The 23,800-nt window shown below is 40.5% G+C and overlaps 1 protein-coding gene across 1 annotated transcript in view; it reads right to left on the bottom strand.

Moving 5' to 3' along the window:
- Window positions 1-5,800: 5,800 nt before the first annotated feature.
- The window catches only part of Rsrc1 (arginine and serine rich coiled-coil 1), a 371,119-nt gene continuing 353,119 nt past the window's right edge, over window positions 5,801-23,800 (bottom strand). Inside the window, exons 8-10 of the mRNA XM_076867056.2 lie at window positions 20,595-20,701; window positions 6,745-6,894; window positions 5,801-6,181 (exon numbers count right to left, since the gene is read on the bottom strand). Coding sequence (XP_076723171.1) covers window positions 6,089-6,181; window positions 6,745-6,894; window positions 20,595-20,701 — 350 coding nt within the window. The 3' untranslated portion in view covers window positions 5,801-6,088. The remainder of the gene's footprint in view (window positions 6,182-6,744; window positions 6,895-20,594; window positions 20,702-23,800) is intronic.

Below are 23,800 nucleotides of genomic sequence, written 5' to 3'. Positions count from 1 at the left end.
CTTGAAGCTAATGTATGAAATATATGTCAAGAGCTTTGTAAGGTTTTGAACAACCAATAAAAAAAAAGTTGTTGGTGCTGTTATTATGGAACCACAATTAATTGTACTTAATCCTAAATGATACATTGTATCAGCTTAGTCTGAGTAGGAAATACATGGCACACTTGAAAGGGCACAGGGAAGTCACTAAATACAGATGCGGTCAGGGCTCAGGGAACCATTAGGGTTAATGCAACACTGTGAGGGCGGGCCCACAAGAGGTGTGGCCTTAGCAGCAGCCATACTGAAACATGGCCCAGAAGGGGGACAGACGCTAGTTCTCCTGCTCCTGTCCTTTGACATCCTGCCAGGGCTTCCTACTGGCTGAAGACACCCAGGGGGCAGAGGGCCCAGCAAGCTGGGCATGCAGAATGTGGAGCCTCCTGGGACATGGCAGGGGAGAAGGGTGAATGAAGGATGATCCTGAGGGCCAGGGCTCATGTTGCTGATCCTAACAGCAAAGTGACCTTTTAGTTCTCAAGTGCTTTGAGGAAGCGACTGATATAACTGTTACTTCAATGAAATCACCCGAGGAGCATTTACTCCCTGCTGTTGATCACGTGTTCACTAGTTAGCAGTGAGAGGTGTGGGCCCCAAAGCTCAGCAGAGCTCTTTAGGGACCTACTCGGACATCAGACCGTGCACACAGATGAGGTGCTCTGCAGTTGTGAGATGGAGTTGGGGAGCAGTCAGCGCAGACAATGCTTCTCACAGCCTGCAGGGTTCCATGGTCTGGGCAAGCCCAAGTGTCTCTACACGTCTCTAAGCACGACTTGCTCCAGGACAGCCCAGGGAGGGCGGGAGAGGAAATTGCCAATCAAAGGCATTTTCTTCACATTGAAGCTGGCTGCACATGGATGATTGTCTTTTCCTTTTGTGTTCTGGTATTTCTCAATGGAAAAAAAAAATCACAAAATGTGGAAGATATCATATAAAAATCCCAGTTCAGATTTAAGGAACTGCATGTGGCCACCCACCACCTGGAGCACTAATATTTCAGGATGTGAGCCCCAGGCCTTCACTGCCTCTGCTAGTAAAGAAAGGGAAAGAGCATGATGTTTTTATGGCATTTGCTTTCCCAGATTTCCAGTGTCTTCGTAAACCCCCTTCCAAGGCAGTCAGGAATTAAATAAATGACGTCTCTCAGAAATGACTTGCGGCTACTACAGCAAGTTGGTTTCTTTCTGGGTGGAGCAGCTGTTCCATGATACAGGGCAAGGGCTGCTACTTACACTCTAGGCAGGCATGCAAAAACTTTTTATTAAATACTTAAAAAAATGGGGACTAGCATGCTTATTGAAGATCATAATTTTAGATGACCTTCCATTTTCTCATGTGATTAGACTATAACTGACTCAAATACGCAGGACTTTAACAACCCTGTTTTGTCATACTGTTAAGTTCGTTATTAACTTGTTTGCTCCATCAATTATACTGACCAAAGCAGAAGAAGGAAAGAGAAAAGCTATTATATGGCTAAATAATCAAATTACAAAATGTTTAAAAAATAAATCCAATTTTAATATAGTTATTCAATCTATTGTGCTTGTATTTATTTCCCAGTTGCTTTAAAACATTTTTAGTTGTTGATGGACCTTCATTTTATTTATTTATATGCGATGTGGAGAATCAAACCTAATGCCTCACACATGCTAGGCAAGTGCACTACCACTGAGCCACAACCCCAGTCCCTTTTTATGCTTTTTATTCCATTTTAGGTTTATTATAATTTTCTCAGAATATGTACAGGTAGATAGACTGAAGTTGTGGATATTACTGAAAACCTGGGATTTTGAAGACTCATTTTTAAAAAGATTATAAAGGGAGTTATACCAGGTTTTATGCTGTGGAATTTTCCTGAGAGCCATGTAACAAGATGCCAAGAAGAGGTCAGTTCAGTTCCTCATGCTTTGAGGACTGCAGGGGTATCATTTTACCATCTCTCCTCAAGACCTAAAAATAAACCGTTACATTGTGGAGTTGGAGTGTTGTCCTATTATTCTGGGAGGCTTTATTTCTTAAAAACTGACCTAGTGCCTTGGAAGGAGAGAAATCATAGGAAACAGAGGGTGGACCCTGAAAGATCACATCTATATTATTTGAAATATTTATATAATAATTAGACTAGAATGAAGATCTGGGACAAGTATAGGACTGACAAGATCCTGGCTTTGACACCAGCCTTTACCCCTAATCCCTAAGGCAGTAAGAGTGACAGCATATCAGTCTCTAAGGCAGTAAGGGTGGCAGTTCAAGATGTCCAAAGGCCTCTGTTAGAGACACTGGAGAAAGAGATCAGAGAAATCAACTAATGTGGTTATAAAATTCACTTGTTTTATTATTATTTTTGTGGTACTGAGAATTGAACCAAGGGTGCTCTACCACTGCATCCTGAGTCCTTTTTTGAGACATGGTCTTGCTAAATTGCCCAGGTTGGCCTCAAAACTTGGTGATCCTCCTGCCTCAGCCTTCCAACTCACTGGGATCACAGGCATGCACCACCGTGCCTAGATCATTTATTTATTTTTATATAGGTTCCAAATGGCTTGAGTAACTTATTTTTATGTTTGGTGTAGGAATTGAGCACCTGGTCTCATGCATGATGGCCAAGTGTTCTACCACTGAGCTATATACCCACATCCCTGCTTGAACAACTTAAATAACAAACTGTTAAATAGATTTCCCATGTGAGATTGGCAAATTAATTCTTTCTTCATAAAAAAGTACTTATTAAGACCTCTGTGTCAGGCATTGGGCCAAATTCTGGGGATAAAAATGATTGCAAAAATAACATCAAAATATATTGTTAGGGCTTTTTTTTTTTTTTTTTTTAAATTAAGAAAAAGGCCTCACAAATGGTGAAAGTGTATCAATGGCCATTTGCATTATACATGGTTAAGATGATTACAGAATTTGTAGTGCTCCTTTTTACCTCCATTTTTGCTCTGCTGCAAAGACTTAGATGTTTTTTGATGAAGAGGACCCACTCTTCCACTTTCCCATCAAGAGTTCCACACAGAAAGGCCTGTAGGACAGCAGTCAAAAGTTGTTGAATCTATCCAAGGCTTGTGACAACTGAAAATGGCCAGAAACTCTGTAGGCTCTTCTGGAATGTGAGGAATTTTTAGGTAGGGAAAAGAAGAAAAAGCCAACAGAAGCCAAGTATCCTGGATCAACTCATTTGGAGTGCAGAGCAGAACTTTCAACTAGGAGTGTCAGGGAGCACAAAGGGGTCACACAGCTGAGCCAGGCCAGGCAGATGCGATTCTTCCTTAGAGGCTCTGGAATCCCTTCGGCTACCATGGCTGCCCTGCAGTGTCATGCACCACTGTGATGCTGGCAGCCACACCAGGTCTTGTTTTGTCCAGCCAGTTCTCCACTGGACTCTGCCATGAGAGTGCTGTCACTGGCTTACAGCCTCCTGGAGTAGCCTCAGCAAGAGGCACGGAGGCACCCGAGTTCTGGGGCTACAGCCTTCTCACCTGTCCAGTTTTAGTTCCGTTATCTCTCTCCTATGAAGCCTGCTTTAATTTTCTAAGTTTTCTCCCTTCACAACTAGCCCTCTCCTCTGCCACTGAGTACTCTCCCCCATTATTTGTGTGTCTGGGCTTCATAGCTAAGCCTCTGGAAGGTGGGCTCCCCATTGGATTCACCTATGAGTCCCCTGAGGATCACATACTCACTCAGCAGACACCAGGCATTCAGAATGACATAACCGCACTATCGGACAATCTGATGGTGAAGGCTGTGCTTTCTAAAATGGGTAGGTGGTGGGTCCCTACTGGTCCCTAATGTGGAAGAGCAGGGCTGCTCATGGCCTGGGAAGGTAGGGAGGGAGGGCAGGCATGGCTGGGGACAAGGCTGGGATGAGGACTGTGACTGCAGCAGGTCAAGAGTCTGCATACTGAGCGTGCTGGATGGAGTGTAGCTCTTCATGTCATCACCAAGCAACTCGCAACTCTTTGTTCCACATTTCATTAAGATGCCAAACCGTTTCCTTAGCACAAACAGCAAATTCTCTATGAAGGACTTTCTTTAATGTCATTTTACTGAGAAACCAAAGCAGGCAGGTCAGCAACTTGTGCTCTCATTTCACATGCTGAGCCATGAGCCAGGTGGGCAAGGGACCTAGCCCTGTCTTTTTTCTTCAGGTGTTGGCCTCCTTGGATCTAGGGAGCACCAGAAATGGTTTCTTTTATAACTTTATTTTATCCATTTTTTATGTGGTGCTGAGGATCAAACCTGGTGTCTCACATGTGCAAGGTGAGTGCTTTACCACTGAGCCACAATCCCAGCCCAGAAACGGTTTCTTCCTCCATCTTCCTGAGAGCACACTTGGTGGCCATAAGAAAGAAGCCAGTTGCATTATCAGCACCTGTCATTTCAATAGGAAATCAGTGTTTCAAAGAACACTTTTGGTCTCCTGTAAGTGCAAACTGCTGACATTACTCAAGCAGCTTGACTGGGATTGTTGTGTTTCACAGCTCATTACGCTGGTGCAGGAGGAGGCCAGGAAGCATCACCTCGCTGACTTTGACTGGCTGGCAGCTGTCTGTGAAGTCTCTCACTGAACTTCGCTTGTGTGGTCACACTGTGGTTTTATATAGAAATGCAGGTGAATGAAGTTAATAAGGTATCAAATGACAGAGGGATTTGAGTTCCTGCAGGGACCAAGTTTAGTTCATTTAAAATTAAAAAAAATTTGAATTTCTATTCTTCATGAAAAACTTAGCTTTAAAATACAAATCTATTGCAGATTAAGCTACTGTATCTGGGGTTCTTGTCACAGGAATAACACTGGTATTTTCACTATTTTATAGATGACGAACATCAGGCATACTGAGAAAAGCATCTATCCCAGTTGTTGGAGACTCACTAGGGAACCAAGAGATGGTCCATATTCTTGCCCAGACAACCAAATTACACTTGCCAAAACTTTTACAATTTACAAATTGTGCAAAGAATGAAATACAAAATACCTCAGAAACTATAACCTCTTTAAGAACTAAACATTTTTGTGTCTGTATTAAAACCCACATACACCTGGCATCACATTGGACACTTTTTCATTTTCAAGAGATGACAATTTTAGTAGTTCTAGAAATACTAAAAAGATGGTATCAAAATACCATCTTTTGGATATCCTCCCCCAAGTAATCTCCATGCTTGCCCAGTGCAGATGCTAGTTATCACAGAGACCGAATGAGAGTGGGACTAGAATTCTGAGCCCAGTGGGGAAGGAAGACCACTCTGCAAGGCCAGGCCAGAAGTGCTTCCTCTGGTACTGGCACCTGGGACTGCGATCCACTTTACAGAGTCAGAGCCTCGCCCAGGCAGCACTCAGCCTGTCTCCTCCACTGGGAACAGCAGTGGTCAGGGAGGACCGGAGTGGGAGCTTTTGCTTAGTTTTCTCAGAAACGCATTCCCTGCAGAGGCCCATAGCCAAGTGGTTAGGTCCACGTAAGCAAAGGGCTTCTGTAAGGCTGAGCTGGGGTCTGCTCTAGGGTAAAAAGGGGTATCAATAGAAGCTGATATCTAGCCCAAAACCATCACTTCATTTAATTGTCAAGAAACTCTTAAAAATAAACATGTTATTCCTTTAAGTTTAACATGTTTATTTTGCTCAGACTGTTTAGGGTGCATTTTGTTGTGTCTAAAAATTTTCAGTAGGGGATAAGAAGAGATTCACAGATGGAATCTCAAATTTACAGCATATAATTTGATTCTTATATACACATAATCAATCAATATTGGGTCATTACACACACAACATTTTCACACTGCATTAACAAACACTACTGAGCATGAGTTATTTTAATACTGATGTTTTTATGATTAGTTTTATTAACAGTACAACATTTTCATGCATTATGAAATTTCACAATATTTGATTCAGTTGAAATCAACAAATATTCAAACTCACATGAGAAAGAATGAAATGAGATTATCTTTTCATATAAACAGTTAAGTTCTAAGAGTAAAAGTTAATATTGGGATTTAAAAACATAAATTTCCAATGCTACTGTCAATTCAATCATAGGTGTACTGCTCAGGCCACAGGACTGCCCATTAGTCGTTCCTGTCGGAGAGCAATTAATCTCTTGAACCACTTTTCCTCAGCTTCTGCTTTCTCTATAAATAACTGAAATAGAAAAGGGAAAGGAAAGTGTTACTGCCAACCAATTACTTTGACCACACATGAACCTTTGTGGAAGACCTCTCTCAGCACAGGTCTGAAAACTGTTTAGCCCCAGAACTACTTCATTAAAGTCCATCTGTTGGGAATGAATAACATTCAGAAGGTCTTGAGAGGACTAATGCTGGCTAACAAGTTGCACCTCCAGTGTGAGTTCCTCTGTCACAGAGATAGCCACACACCACACCTGTGACTCGCTCACAGCCAAAGGAAGGACTGCGGCTCAGCCAGAACTAGGAACTTCAGCCTCTTTATTAAAATGCTCTTCTTTTCACCTGTTTCTTAAGCACAATATACTTCCAGAAGTCGGGCCACATGAGCTGGTCAGGCCAGATTCAAATCCGTACCACAAGCCCCAGGGCTGGAGACTAGCTGCCTACACTTAGCAAAGACGACTCAGGAACCCATGTCTTCCAATGGCTATCTTGGTGAAGAATAAAAGGACACCAGTCTGGACTGACTTCAGCTAACTAGACTTCAATGGACACCCACAGGCTCTAGGGTCTTACATTTGGATGAGCCAGAGAGTTGTCGTCTTGGTATTTGATAGCAGTGGGGATGGCAGGGTCTACTTCCCGTTCAGCACTGGGTGGGTCAGCAACTACTGATGCTGGGCCTGCCGTTGAAGTCGCATGTGTCACTTCACTAGGTTCCACCACCTGGAAGATGCAGCACATGTTGATTTAGACAAGAGCTTAAACAATATTTCCAATGGTGAGTAACTGCTGTCTCCTTTAAGATGCTATTCATGCCCAAAAGGTCCTACATTACTGAATGAGAAGCAATTATTCCTTAAAACAAATACAAAAATGTGGAAGAAATGCTTACTATTTCTGATGATCAGCATATTTAAAAAAACTGGTGCTTATCAGCTTATGCTACTGAAATATCTGTCTATGTATCTATCTATCCTGTGTCTAAATTCTAATAAATAAGCAGGCAACAAACTGCCAGTATTACTTGATCTCTTAAATATGCAAAACCAAAGGTTTTAAGAGCCATAAATATGCAAAACCAAAGGTTCTCTCTAAAACACAAATTTAACCTATTCAGACATGATTCCATATCATGTGCATAATGTGATGGCTTTAGGCATATCCATACTATTATCACACACAACTTGACAGAATTTTCACCATACCCTTCCGCCTGACATGTTAACAACCATCCCCCTCCTTCCACCTTCTCATTCCTCTGTAGCCAAATAATCTACCTTCTCTATTGATCTGTATTCTGGATATTCCATCTTCCATTGTATGGATCTATCAGATTTTATTTATTCATTCATATCTTGATAGACTCATAGCCTACCTTTTAAGATTACTTAAGATGTTTAAAATATAAAAAGGTTTTGAAGAAAAGTACATCATATCTTGGTAAGAAATAAAGCCATAATCTATTACATCATCTTGCAAACTAAAGACAATTCTCTCCACACTGACTGATTGTTCACCAAGTGCCATAAACTATGCCACGTGCAGCGGACACAAATATTAGTGAATCAGCGTTCCTGCCTTGAGGGAATCAGCCGTGTGGTGCTTAGTCAGTAAGCTCCAACTCCATCCTCCCTGCAAAGGCAGTGACCAGGGAGGTGACTGGTCAGCATCAGGTAGCAAGAATAATATTTAATCAGAATTGCCTATTGTTTCCAATTTCCATTTTCTTCTGGCCTTTTGTTTTTGGTACTGGAGATTGAACCTTAAAATATTTTACCAGTGAGCCTTTTTTAAAAAAAAATCTTGAGATAGGGTTTTGCTAAGTTGCTTAGGGGCTTGCCAAAGTGCCCAGGCTGTCCTTAAATGTGTGATCCTCCTGCCTCAGCCTCCCAAGTCCCTGGGATTACAGGCATGTGCTACTATACCCGACTTTTTTTGACTTACCTACTTTTAATCATTCACTTTTCTGAATGAAGCATAAAGTAGATGTCACTGGGAAACATGTCCAGCGAATGGACTGTGTATGAAGTAGCTAATCCTTTCTCAGATATTATTTACCTTAGGATTAGAGACCTGTCTACTTACCTGCACTGGGGAGCACTGCCAACTGGGAAGCACTGGGCACACAGAGAGAACAAGATAGATATGCCCCTGGCCTGACTGCAGGTCACATGCTGTTGTGGAGTTGGCAGATTACAAACATATATACCAGCATAAAAACATATTCAGAGTGCAGTGCTTCCTGTCAGGGTATCATCAAGGGGTTGGCACTGAGAATGGGGACCAGGGAGGGCTTCTACTTTAGACTGGGAGGCAGGGGATGCCATTTCTTTTTTTTTTTTAATTTTTTTTTATTGGTTGTTCAAAACATTACAAAGCTCATGATATATCATCTTTCATACATTTGATTCAAGTGAGTTATGAACTCCCATTTTTATCCCAAATACAAATTGCAGAATCACATCAGTTACACATTCACATTTTTACATAATGCCGTATTTGTGACTGTTGTATTCTGCTGCCTTTCCTATCCTCTACTATCCCCCCTCCCCTCCCCTCCCATCTTCCCTCTCTACCTAATCTGTTGTTGTTCAGTTCTCTCCCATGTTTCCCCCCCCCTTACCCTCACAACCTCTTATATGTGATTTCGTAAAATGTTGAGGGTTTCCTTCCATTTCCATGCAATTTCCCTTCTCTCTCCCTTTCCTTCCCACCAATCGCCTTTGTTTAACGTTAATCTTTTCCTCATGCTCTTCCTCCCTGCTCAGTTCTTAGTTGCTCTCCTTAAATCAAAGAAGACATTTGGCATTTATTTTTTAAGGATTGGCTAGCTTCACTTAGCATAATCTGCTCTAATGCCATCCATTTCCCTGCAAATTCCATGATTTTGTCCTTTTTTAGTGCTGTGTAATATTCCATTGTGTATAAATGCCACATTTTTTATCCATTCATCTATTGAAGGGCATCTAGGTTGGTTTCACAGTCTAGCTATTGTGAATTGTGCTGCTACGATCATTGATGTGGCAGTATCCCTATAGTACGCTCTTTTAAGGTCCTCAGGGAATAGCCCGAGAAGGGCGATAGCTGGGTCAAATGGTGGTTCCATTCCCAGCTTTCCCAGGAATCGCCATACTGCTTTCCATATTGGCTGCACCAATTTGCAGTCCCCCCAGCAATGTACAAGTGTACCCTTTTCCCCATATCCTCGCCAGCACTTATTGTTGTTTGACTTCATAATGGCTGCCAATCTTACTGGAGTGAGATGGTATCTTAGAGTGGTTTTGATTTGCATTTCTCTGACTGCTAGAGATGGTGAGCATTTTTTCATGTACTTATTGATTGATCGTTATGTCTTCCTCTGAGAAGTGTCTGTTCAGGTCCTTGGCCAATTTGTTGATTGGGTTATTTGTTATCTTATTAATTTTTTGAGTTCTTTGTATATTCTGGAAATTAGGGCTCTATCAGAAGTGTGAGGAGTAAAGATTTGTTCCCAGGATGTTGGCTCCCTATTTACTTCTCTTATTGTTTCTCTTGCTGAGAAAAAACTTTTTGGTTTAAGTAAGTCCCATTTGTTTATTCTTATTATTAACTCTTGGGCTATGGGCGTCCTATTAAGGAATTTGGAGCCCGACCCCACAATATGTAGATCGGAGCCAACTTTTTCTTCTATCAGGTGCAGAGTCTTGGATTTGATATCAAGTTCTTTGATCCATTTTGAGTTAACTTTTGTGCATGACAAGAGAAAGGGGTTCAGCTTCATTTTGTTGCATATGGATTTCCAGTTTTCCCAGCACCATTTGTTGAAAGTGCTATCCTTCCTCCATTGCATGCTTTTAGCCCCTTTATCAAATATAAGAAAGTTGAAATTTTGTGGATTGGTCTCTGTGTCCTCTATTCTGTACCATTGGTCCACCTGCCTGTTTTGGTACCAGTACCATGCTGTTTTTGTTACTACTGCTCTGTAGTACAGTCTGAAATCCTGTATCGCTATACTTCCAGATTCATACTTCCTGCTTAGAATTGCTTTTGCTATTCTGGGTCTTTTGTTTTTCCATATGAATTTCATGATTGCTTTATCAATTTCTACAAGAAATGCCGTTGGGATTTTGATTGGCATCGCATTAAACCTGTAGAGAACTTTGGGTAATATCGCCATTTTGATGATGTTAGTTCTGCCTATCCATGAACAGGGTACATTTTTCCATCTTCTAAGATCTTCTTCTATCTCTCTCTTAGGGTTCTGTAGTTTTCATTGTATAAATCTTTCACCTCTTTTGTTAGGTTGATTCCAAAGTCTTTTATTTTTTTTGAGGATATTGTGAATGGAGTGGTTTTCCTCACTTCCATTTCAGAAGTTTTGTTGCTGATATACAGGAATGCCTTTGATTTATGCGTGTTGATTTTATATCCTGCCACTTTGCTGAATTCATTTATTAACTCTAGCAGTTTCTTTGTAGACCCTTTGGGGTCTGTTAGATATATTATCATATCATCCACAAATAGTGATAATTTAAGTTCTTCTTTTCCTATTTTTATGCCTTTAATTTCTTTTGTCTAATTGCTCTGGCTAGTATTTCAAGAACTAAATTGAATAGAAGTGGTGAGAGAGGGCATCCCTGTCTTGTTCCAGATTTTAGAGGAAATGCCTTCAGTTTTTCCTCCATTTAGAATGATGCTAGCCTGAGGCTTTGCATATATAGCTTTTACAATGTTGAGGTAAGTTCCTGTTATCCCTAGTTTTTCTAATGTTTTGAACATAAAGGGATCCTGTACTTTGTCGAATGCTTTTTCTGCATCTATCGAGATGATCGTATGGTTCTTATCTTTAAGTCTATTGATGTGGTGAATAACATTTATTGATTTCCGTATATTGAACCAGCCTTGCATCCCAGGGATGAATCCTACTTGATCATGGTGCACAATTTTTTTGATATGCTTTTGTATTCGATTTGCCAGAATTTTATTGAGAATTTTCGCATTTAGGTTCATTAGAGATATTGGTCTGTAGTTTTCTTTCTTTGAAGTGTCTTTATCTGGTTTCGGGATCAGGATGATATTGGCCTCATAGAATGAATTTGGAAGAGCTCCTTCTTTTTCTATTTCTTGAAATAGAAAAAGAAAATATTGGTATTAATTCTTCTTTGAAGGTTTTGTAAAACTCCGCTGTATACCCATCCGGTCCAGGGCTTTTCTTGGTTGGTAGTCTTTTGATGGCCTCTTCTATTTCTTCCTTTGTTATTGGTCTGTTTAAATTGTGTGTGTCTTCCTGACTCAATCTGGGCAGATCATATGACTTAAGAAATTTATCGATATCTTCACTATCTTCTATTTTATTGGAATATAAGGTTTCAAAGTACTTTCTAATTATCTTCTGTATTTCTGTAGTGTCTGTTGTGATATTGCCTTTTTCATCCCATATGTTAATAATTTGAGTTCTCTCTCTTCTTCTCTTCATTAGCATGGCTAAGGGTCTGTCAATCTTGTTTATTTTTTCGAAGAACCAACTTTTAGTTTTATCAATTTTTTCAATGGTTTTTTTTTGTTTCAATTTCGTTGATTTCCGCTCTGATTTTAATTATTTCTTGTCTTCTACTACATTTGCTGTTGTTTTGCTCTTCCTTTTCTAGGGTTTTAAGATGTAGTGTGAGTTCATTTATTTGTTGGTTTTTTCTTTTTTTTGAGCAATGAACTCCAAGAAATGAATTTCCCTCTTAAAACTGCTTTCATTGTGTCCCATAGATTCCTGTATGTTGTGTCTGTATTGTCGTTTATCTCTAAGAATTTTTTGATTTCCTCCTTTATGTCTTCTGTAACCCATTGATCATTCAGTAACATACTGTTCATTTTCCAGGTGATGCAGGATTTTTCCTTCCTTCTTTTATCATTGATTTCCAGTTTTATTCCATTTTGGTCAGATATGGTGCATGGTATTATCTCCACACCTTTATATTTACTGAGAGTTGCCCTATGGCATAATATATGGTCTATCTTTGAGTAGGATCCATGTGCTGCTGAGAAGAACGTGTATTCACTTGATGATGGTTGATATATTCTATATATGTCGGTTAAGTCTAGGTTATTGATTGTGTTATTGAGTTTTATAGTTTCTTTGTTCAGCTTTTGTCTAGAGGATCTGTCCAATGGCGAGAGCGGTGTGTTGAAGTCACCTATAATTATTGTGTTGTGGTCTATTTGACTCTTGAACTTGAAGAGAGTTTGTTTTATGTATGCTGCAGCACCATTGTTTGGTGCATACAAATTGATAATTGTTATGTCTTGATGGTGGATGGTTCCTTTTAACAGTATATAGTGTCCTTCTTTATCCCTTTTGATTAACTTAGGTTTGAAGTTGATTTTATTCGATATGAGTATGGCCACTCCTGCTTGCTTCCGAGGGCCATGTGAGTGGTATGATTTTTCCCAACCTTTCACCTTCAGCCTGTGTATGTCTTTTCCTATCATATGAGTCTCCTGAAGGCAGCATATTGTTGAATTTGTTTTTTTAATCCAGGTTCCTAGCCTATGTCTCTTGATTGGTGAATTTAAGCCATTAACATTTAAGGTTACAATTGAAATATGGTTTGTATTTCCAGTCATGTTTATTTATTTATTTATTTTAGTTTGGCTAGTTTTTCCTCTTTGGTTATTTTTCTCCCCCTTTACTGAAATACCTCCCACTGTTAGTTTTGGGCGCTATTTTTCAATTCCTCTTCTTATAGTATTTTGCTCAAAATGCTTTGCAGTGCTGGTTTTCTGGCTGCGAATTCTTTTAGCTTTTGTTTATCGTGAAATATTTTAATTTCATTGTCAAATTTGAAGCTAATCTAATTTTGCTGGATACAGTATTCTTGGTTGGAATCCATTATTTTTCAGCGTTTGAAATATGTTGTTCCAGGATCTTCTCACTTTCAAAGTCTGTGATGAAAAATTAGTCGTTAACCTAATTGGTTTACCCCTGAATGTAATCTGCCTCCTTTCTCTCGTAGCTTTTAATATTCTCTCCTTGTTCTGTATATTGGCTATCTTCATAATTGTATGTCTTGGAGTTGGTCTATTACGGTTTTGGATGTTGGGGTCCTGTAGGCTTCCAGGATTTGGCAATCCATTCCATCTTTCATCTCTGGCAAGTTTTCTAGGATTATTTCATTTAATAAGTTGTCCATTCCTTTGATTTGACCCTCTGTGCCTTCTTCTATCCCAACGACTCTCAAATTGTTTTTTTTATGAGATCCCATATCTCTTGGATAGATTGCTCGTGAGATTTAAGCATCTTTTCTGTGTTGACTATATTCTTTTCAAGTTGATAAACTTTGTCTTCATTATATGATGTTCTGACTTCTACTTGATCTAGTCTATTTGTAATATTCTCGTTAGAGTTTTTAATCTGGTTTATGGTTTCCTTCATTTCTAGGATTACTGTTTGGTTTTTTTTTTTTAAATCTCTATCTCCTGGTAAAGCTCGTTCTTTGCAGTTTGAATATGTTTGTTTAATTCATTTTCAAAATATACTTTCATTGCTTGGACTTGCTGTCTCATGTCTTCTCTAATATTCCGTTCCATCTGAGTTAGGTATGCCTTGATTTCTTTCCCTGTCCATGTTTCTGATGCTTCTAGGTCCTCCTGTAGATTTAAGTTGTCCTGCATTGTTTGTAATCCTTTTTTCCCTTGTTTTTTCATGTTGTTCATGTTACTTTCCTGCTCTGTTTGACTGCTGTGTGACTGCTTTCTCCTGTAAATTTGTTTTGGCTGTGTATATCTCTGTTGTCTCTCCTTTGTGGTGGGAGATTATGCCTAGAAATGTTGGGCTTTATTGTACTTTAAAGCTGATTCATTGAATTCATAAAAGGCTTCCAGGTTCTGTATGCATATAGTGATTTGTTGTTTGTTCTTAGGACTTTATGTTTAGGTTAGGTGCTATGATGGTATGAGGGTTAGTATGTCTTGGCTACTTTAGAAGATTGCTCTACTGAAGTGGGATACTAACAGGTAATTGGATCAGGGTGTTGGTAGTAGCTAGGTATTTAGGAGCCCTATAGACAGCCTCGAGACATTCACCTATTTGCATTTAGACAATTACACGTAATGGAAGACGTAATGCTTGGGATGAAAGTTGGGGGGTAGGGGAATGAAGGTGCTCTTAAAGAGAAAGAAGGAGAGAGAGAGATTAGAGGAGAATGAAAAGAACAATAAAACTTGAAACGGGAAAGAAAGAAGGAAAAGGGAAGAAAGGAACAGAGAGAGAAGAAGAAGAAAAAAAAAATTGAAGTCTTAGAGATCCATTTTCTTCTCTTCCAGTAGGCGGAGCTGTGCCCTCTGAGAGGAGCTTCTGCCCTCTACCTGCCAATAGCAATCCCTGTAAGGCGTCTCCTGGGAGTCTCTCAGACTTGTCAGTCCAGAGCCATTTCACTTCTCCGGCCCCTCCCCCGCTTCCTCCTGTCAGCCGGCCAGCCAGGTCCTGTTCACCGGAAGCGGTTCCCCAGAGATCTAGTTACACTTGCAGCCCCACTGCGTGTCCCATTTAAGCCCCAGTGCTGTGGTAAACTGGTGGCTAAGACCTTGGAAGTTGCCGCTAGTGATATGGGGGGTTGGGGGTCGGGAGTGCCCTCTGCTTCCCTACAGACACGCCCCCTGAGAGATCCTTGAACTTTCCTGGATGCTTGTATCTGGATGGGGTGGGAGTCACACACCTGCTAGAGTGGATTCTTCTGGGAAGGAAGGAATTCCGTCCGCCGAACTCCGATGACATCACCTCTCTGCTATGGCGGGCCCCAGGCTCCTTGCTGGAGTTCCGAAGGGAGGGGTGGGACTGGTCCATCGCCGGTTGGCCTCAGCTCCTGGCTCGCTATTTCATGAAGGCTTGGCTAAAGACCTCTTCCTGCCAAGCTCCATCTCAGAGGCTAGCGGGGACCCAGTCACGATGGCTGCGGGCGGGTGGGCGGGGAGCCGCGGCGGACTGACTGCGGCTGGCGGATCTGGACCTCCGCGTCTCGTTGGTCTGGGGCAAACTGTCACTTCAAAAAATCCTAGTAGCTCCCGGCTGGTCTCTCTTCAGTGGAATTTTGCTAGAAGATTCTCCGTTGGTGGAATCTAAGCGTTATCTATGCGTCTTTATGACCCCATCACTGAGGGGGTATTGAAAGTGCTGCCTCTCTGCCCGCCGCCATGTTGGATCTCCTCAGGGGATGCCATTTCTTAGGAGGCACAGTTCAAGACCTGAGAGTGAGATGGAACCAGGCATGGGAGGAGGGAGTGCTTCGGCCAGAGGAAATAATGAGTGCCCTGTGAGAAGGAGACCGAAAGGAGTCTTGAGGGCAGTACACAGTGGTAAAAGAGACAGTGAACACTGTAGTCAGGATGAGGAATATGCCACCACTCCACAGGCTGTTGCTTCCAGGGCCACAGCAGGAAACTGGTTCTAGGCGGAGAGCTGGGCTTTCCTTCTGGTTCCTTCCCTTAGGGTCGCCAGGTTGTGCAGCCTGCCATGTGATGCCCAGGCACTGCTCAAACTGCCGCTAGTGGTGGGAAGGCACGCTTGACAGCAGTTGTTCTGTGGCAGTCAGGGACAGAAGTCAACTCCTGATGCGAAGATCCCCATAAAGTATTTTACTCAGTTAAAAACAGGGCATTTACTTTTATGATAGTGGAAGCTGGGCCATGTTCACGGGAGAGATTAACGCTCTAGAAAACAAAAGGACCCTGACGGCAGATCTCTGGGCAGTCATCAAGGTGTCCAGGAACGCTTACTTTTCAAATCTGGAGGTGTTTATGAATACTACATCAAACAATGAATGATACTATGTTTATCACAATGTTACTTACAGATATTTAAGGACATGTTTATTAAATCTGACTTAGTTAAAAGTACACTGAAGGGGTTGGGGATATAGCTCAATCAGTGGAGTGCTTGCCTTGCATGCACAGGCCCTGGGTTCAATCCCTAGCACCACACACACAAAAAAAAAGTACACTTAAGCTGGGACAGTGGTGTACTCCTGTAATCCCAAGGGCTTAGGAGGCTGAAGCAGGAGGATAGTGAGTTCAAAGCTAGACTCAGCAATTTAGCGAGGCCCTAAGCCACTGAAAGTAACTCTGTCTAAATAAAATTTAAAAAGGAGTTAAGGATGTGGCTCAGTGGTTAAGAACCCCTGCATTCAATCCCTGTTGGGGGTGGGGAGCACAGGGTGGGGGCGGGGGGGTGGTTAGAACCAGCCTAGGTGTCCATCAACAGATGAATGGATAAAGAAAAAATGTATATTTGCACAATGGAATTTTACACTGCCACAAAGAAGAATAAAATTATGTCATTTTCAGGAAAACAGATGAACCTAGAGATCATAATTTTGAACAAAATAAATCAATCAGAAAAGTTGTATGTTTTCTCTCATATGTGAAAGTTAGAAGGAAAAAAAGTGGGGGAGGGAGGAAGACCATGAAATCAGGAGAGCAATAATTCTATCTGTAGGACAGAATTCAGGCTTTGGGGAGGGGAGATACTGGGGAGTAAAATTGGATCAATGAATATGACATGCAGGAATGAATATGCCACAATGAAACCCACCATTCTGCAAAGTAAATATGCACCAATAAAAAAATAGAGACAAGCTGGGCACAGTGGAGCATGTCTATAATCACAGTGACTCTGCAGGCTGAGGCAGGAGGATCTAAAGTTGAAAACTAGCCTTAGAAACTTAGTGAGCCCTGAAAAATTTGGACTGCATCTCAAAATAAAAAATAAAAAGGGCTGGGGATGAGGCTTAGTATTTAAGTGTCCTGGATTCAATCCCAGCACAAAAAGCAATAACAAAAAAGACAACTTCAGAGAAACATGGAAAATATAGATGTCATCAGCACCCCGACACTCACATGATATTACCAGAGAACTGCAGAGAAGGCACAAGGAAAAATATTCAAAGAAATAATAACTGCAACTTTCCAGAATTTATTGAAGAATAAATTCAGGTATGTTATAGTGCAAATTTAAAATTAATTCTAGGTATGTCAACAAATTCAAATTAGGGTAACCACAAAGAGACCCACCGACATGTTATAGTAAAAATACTGGAAGTTGAAGACAAAAAGAAAATCTTGAGAGCAGCAGGAGGAAAGTGCCACTTACAAGGGATCCCCACAACATAAGGCAGACTTCTCAACTGAATTAGTGGGTACCGAAGTAATCAGACAGTGTGTCCAAAGTACCCAGCCAGGAGTGATGACCAACAGCTCTGTATCTAACATCACTACTATTCAACAGCAGAGGTAGAAAATAAAGGCATTCTCAGAATAAAATTGAGAGCCTTCCAGCAGACCCAACATACAAAAAATATAAAGGAATTTCTTTAGGCTGAAAGCAAGTGACCACAGGTGACCATCTGAGTCCACATGAGAGCAAAAACATACAAAGCTATACTATAGGGGACTCATGCAATGAGCAGATTTTAGGCCCCAGAGCAAGTACGCAGGAGAGGTGACCGTGAAGTGACAGTGTGTCCACTTTCTACTACTGTGTGCATACCACAGCATCATGTATATCTGAAACATTCACAGTAAGGTTCTTTAGAAGTCTTGGTTTGGCAGCTCTTACAGTTTGGAATGAACACCTGCACTCCCAGCTCCAGGTTTCAAACATTTTTATTCTTCCAAACACTGCGACCAGAAGTTCATGGCCTTAATGATATCTTGACCCTCATACCACTGGGGATACCTAACCACAAAGCCCAGAGTTGTGCTTGGGGAAGGAAGTGTGGCAACCCAGCAAGGTGGGAGGTCAGCACTTAGCCGTCTGTGTGGTCTGCGAGCTACAGAGTCTCCATGTAACATGGCTCAGCAATGCTCCCACCGCTGAGCTAATAGCTTCCATGCTGAACAGCCTAGATAAGAGGTGGAGTGCTGCTATTCTAGATGCCAAATCCATGGAGCCCTGCTCTTCAAATGGAGAGACAACAGCCTATCATATGTCAGGTTCATCTCATTCTGTGTTTGCCTGTGGGGTACATCAACAATTATCTCTGAGAAGTACATATAAACATACAAAGTGAAGCTCTCAAAGACTAGAATCAGAACGTGGACATTATTATTTAACAACATGCAGTTTAAAAATGTGGGGATAATCATGAATAGCCTTTTTATTTAAGTGAAGAAAAATGTACAAGAAAATTTTGCCTTGATTATAAAACCTCAAAATGGGTCACAGGGAACTTCTGGATTTGGGTGACACTGCCACCTGGTGGTTCAGTTTGAAAAATTCGGCTTTACAAGGTACTTCAAGCCGAGGACAGAAGCCCACAGGGTCTCGGCTCTTGAGCCCCCTCTAGCGCACAGATGGGCTATCTGCCAGAGATAGGACCTGAGGCTTGAGTAACTGACACCAAACAGCAGTTTGGAAACAAGCTGTATCCTGGCTCCTAAAGTTAAGGATACATCAGGAACTATCAGATCCCCTGTCTACTCAGGCCAAAGAAATGCTTTCAGAAAGTTAAACTAGTTAGATAAACATGTCACAGGAGACAGAGTGTCTGGAACGCTTTTGGTATCAGCTCCCTAGCTTGATTAGTGGAATTTGCCCAGCTTTAGAATGACTGTGCCAGCTGAGGGGCAGCCAGCACAGAGCAGCCTTCTTCAGAGACACGGACCCCCACACCCATGAATGAACTGTCCACAAGAGGAATGAGTGGACAGCAGTCCTCAAAGTTATCTTGCCATGCACTAGGGACAGCCTGACATGTTCCTCATGATCTGCATCCATCCTTGAGGTCCTCACTTCTCTTTGCTAATCATCTCCTGATACACAATTCACCTTCTTGGGCACCTTGAATCCTTGGTAAACACTGCAGACATGAGCATTTCAGCTCTTTTTTAGATGCTACTGTTTGCCTATCACTGGTCTTCTGGTCATTTGGAAGTGTGGGCACTCAGCCGGATGGCTGAGACTCCAGACTGTACCTCCACCAAGGCAAATGCCATTCTGAGGCTTTCTGGTATGTTCTCCTGTTGACACCACTTCTTACCTTTCAATGCACACTTTCCTGAAGGAGAGGCACTGAATTAAAAATAAGTTTAAAGTGAAATATTATTGGGTAAAATAGGAAAAATTCATTTAGAAGAAAAGACAGTATATTAAATATAGAGGAGTAAACATTTCCATGAAGAGAAAATGCTACCTGATTAGAACAGAGTCCAGTATGAACTGAGAAGTCAAGGGAGTTTCAGAAAACAGATACCAGAAGAGCAAATTTAAAAATAAATAAATAAAAATAATTTTATTAGGACAGATGAAGGTCCTTACAATATGCAAAAGTAAGGTGTTAAGTAAGATGGGTGATTGTAGTATGAGTGTCCATTTCACAGTTGCAGGTTTAGGAGCTGCAACAGTTAATCACCAGAAGCCAAAGATGATTCACCCCTCGACAGCATGGGGACTGTGGCTCTGCAGCACCTGGCCCTGCGGGGGCACGCATGCCCAACTCACATCTTCTGGAGGGATGACTTCAAGAGTGTGTGGAAATAAAAACTTCCACCTCACCTGTGATGGCAAAGGTGCCCACCAGGTCAGGAAGAATGAGATGGTAGGGCCTGACAGCCTGCAGACCAGCACAGAAGCAGAGGCACCTTGCACTTTGGGTGGAATTTGAGTTGGCACAATGGTTTTGGCAGATAACTTTGGAAACATATTAAACGATATAACCTTAATAAATAACTTCATCTTGAAAATGTATTTTGAGGGGATAATAATGGATATTTGCAAACATGTATGTCATCTCTCTCTAAACATCACTAGTTAATTTCTAATATCAGAGGAAAAAAATGAATTATTACATTCATCATCAAGGTATTATACAGCTGTTAGTACATTTGCACACATGCACTATTTTAGAATAGGGGGTAGCCATATCTTCTTTATATTAACATTATTAAATAGTATTTGTGTTTTCCAGAATCTTTTTCTAGTAAAGGATTGTAAATTTCTAAAACCATCCTTACTAATGAGAGAATGAATATATGGAAAACTCAACAGAAGCAAAATGTAGTTCAAAAGTCCGTTAACTGGAGCTGAGTGAAGTACCTCAGGACAAAAAACAGATACGTGCTACTGTTGGGGTAATAGTTTTATGATTTAAAGTCCTTCCCTAACTTTTTCTGGGAATGTCAATTTAAAAAAAAGATGTATACATTTGAAAAGAAAACTGCTATGTTCATGAAATGCATATGACTGTTTCAGAACCATCTTCTAATATGTTTGTCTTCTTTGGTAAATTTAAAATACACATCAGATCCATTTGTGCTCTCTACTTCTGCATGGGCTAATCTTGCCCTGAATTCAGTGATTTACTCTGGCCCTCCTTAACCTGCCATAAGCAGCACTCACAGCCAAGACTGAGGCCCTCCTGGGCTGGAGTCAGGCCAACACAATGCTTATGTGGGCTTACCTTTCTGATTTCCTTACTTGATCTGAATGTCTGCTGGATGAAAGAATCACTTTCGATGGCTTCAATTTCTTTCACTCGTTTTACTTGTTCTCCCAAGGTGGCTTGGTCTAGAAGAAAGGATGTAATATTAGTGTACTTTGGTGTAAGCTTGTCAATACTATACTTAAGCAATGCTCTTTCTTTCTATGAAGTAACTCTATTGAAAATTAATTTAACAAAGAAGGTGGAAGACATTTATAATGAAAACTAGAGAACACTGAAGAAAGAAACTGAAGAAACACAAGATGAAAAGACCTCCCACATTCATGGATGGGCAGAACTATTATGGTCAAAATGGCCAGACTACCAAAAGCAATATACAGATTTCTCATTAAAATACTAATGACATTCTTCACAGAACTAGAAAAATCAGTTCCAAAATTCATTTGGAAGAATAAGAGACCCAGAAAGTCAAAGCAATTCTGATCAAGAAGAGTGATATAGGAGGCATCCCAATACCTGATCTCAAATTATACTACAGAGCTATAATTACAAAAACAGCATGGAATTGGCCACCAAAACAGGCATGAAGACTAGTGGAACAGAAGTCGCAAACACACACAGAGACAGCCACCTGGTACTTGACAAAGGTGCCAAAAATGTATGTTAGAGAAAATACAGGCTTTTAAACAAATGATGCTGAGAAACCTGGATATCCATATGTAGAAAATGAAACTAGATGCCTATCTCTTACCTCACACAAAAGTCAAATGAAAGTCTACCAAATATTTAGGAATTAGAGAAGAAATTCTGAAACTGCTAGAAGAAAACATGAGCTAAACAATTCAACATAGTGGCACAGGTGTTGATTTCCTTAGCAAGACCCCTAATGCTTAAGAAATAAAAACAAGAATTTAATTGAGTGGGACAGTATCAAATTAAAAGCTTCTGCACAGTAAAGGAAATGATAAATAATTTTGAAGAGACAGCCTACAGAATGGGAGAAGATTTTTGCAAGCTACTCTTCAGTTAGGGGATCAATGACCAGAATATATAAAACTTAAAGACTTAAAACACACACACACACACACACACACACACACACTCAAAATACTAAATACTAAAATGGGCAAAAGAAGTAAACAGACACTTCTCAAAAGGAGAAACACAAATGGCCAACAAATGCATGAAAAAATGTTCAATGTTCTTTTTTTTAAAGATGAACACAATATCTTTATTTATTTTATTTATTTTTATGTGGTACTGAGGATTGAACCCAGAGCCTCACATGTGCAAGGCAAGCGCTCTACCACTGAGCTATAACCCCAGCCCTCAATATTCTTACCAGTTAGGGAAATGTATATCAAAACTACATTGAGATTTCATCTCACTCTAGTCATTTGTGGTAGCCATAATATAAATGCTGACAAGGATGTGGGGGAAGGGACACTCATACATTATTAGTGGGACTTCAGACTAGTACAGCCACTCTGGAAAGTGCATGGAAATTCCTCAAAAAAAAAAAAAAATTGGGAATGGAACCACTGTATGACCCAGATATCCCACTCTTTCGTATTTCTCTAAAAGAACTAAAATTAGCATACTATAGTGATACGGGCGTATCAATATTTATAGCAGTGCAATTCACAACACTCAAGTTATGTAACCAGCCCAGGTGTCTGTCAGTGGATGAATGGATAAAGAAAATGAGGTATACATATACAATGGAGTTCTATTCGGCCATAAAGTAGGATGAAATTATGGCATTTTTTGGTAAATGAATGGAACTGGAGCACATCACATCACGTTAAGAAAAAAAAAAAAAAACCAGACTGAGAAAATCAAGGGTCAAATGTTCTCTCTTATGTGGAAACTAGATCAAAATAAAAAAATAGAAAGTGGTGTTGGGTTCATAAAGATAGAAGGAAGATCAGTGGATTAGGAGGAGATGGAGGGTGAAAGGACAGGAAAGAGAAAAAAATGCAGAATGAATTTGACAAAATTATGCAATGTGCGTGTATAAATATACCACTATGAATTCCATCTTTATGTATGGCTATAAAGCATCAATTAAAAACATACTGATCATTGTAATGTTTTGAGCAACTAATAAAAAAACTAAAAGAGAAAAAAACATACTAATGAGTGCAAGGTAGATCAGTAGAATAGAGGAGGAGGAGGAGGGGGACAGAGGAGGGGAGGGACATACATGATTATGTCAAAATGAACCCAACTTTTATGTACAACTATAATACACCAGGTAAGAGCAAACAAATGAACAAGCAAAATAAACAGAAAAAGAAAAGAAACAAATTAACTGGATGAAAAGACATTATATTATAGTTAAGCTATAATAAGAACTTTTTCTCTTGAGACTCATGTCATGTTGTTACCCTCAAGTACCTTAGTTGGTATTGCTAACAGATAAGGACTTTGACAACAACGTATCTGTAGTATCATTTTCACACTTGGACATACTATAACACTTCCATGCAAAATGTGAATTACTGTCTAGCAGAGTCTTCACTCAGCTCATTTGAACTGGGGTACAAACAAGGAGTGTGCCCCTCACACCTTCAGTTCCTTTCTACTATATACAGTGTACCATGCTTCTCTTTCACAGCCACATACTGGTCTAAGGAACTGGATTGTTCCACACAATGTCCCGTATTGTGGATCTGATTGACTTTATCTCAAAGGATCATTTAACCTATTATGGAAAGCATTCAGGTTCAATTTCTTTTAGTCAAAAACATATTGTGGGAGCCACAGCTTAAGTCCCCACAAGTCCCACTAGCTGGTGCTTCTCCCACTCTTAGTGATGTTAAGATTGACTAGAGTTCATCTAATCTTCTAGTGCTTCCCCCTCCCTACTCCACTATGAATCAGACTCCTTATATCAGAGAAAACATTAGGCATTTGTTTTTTTGAGTTTGGCTAACTTCACTTAGCATTATATTCTCCAATTCCATCCGTTTACCTGCAAATGTCATGATTTTATTCTTTTGTTGCTGAGTAATATTCCATTGTGTATATATACCACAATTTCTTTATCCATTCATCTACTGAAGGGCATCTAGGTTGGTTCCACGCTTTAGCTGTTGTGAATTGTGGGGCAATAAACATTGATGTGGCTGTGTCCCTGTAGTATGCTGTTTTTAAGTCCTTTGGGTATAGACTGAGGAGTGGGATAGCCAGGTCAAATGTAGTTCTATTCCAAGTTTTCC

Source organism: Callospermophilus lateralis, chromosome 10, assembly GCF_048772815.1.
Source record: "Callospermophilus lateralis isolate mCalLat2 chromosome 10, mCalLat2.hap1, whole genome shotgun sequence".
NCBI lineage: Eukaryota > Metazoa > Chordata > Mammalia > Rodentia > Sciuridae > Callospermophilus > Callospermophilus lateralis.
Note: the sequence above shows the minus strand (reverse complement) of the source record. Positions and strands in the feature narration are given on the sequence as shown.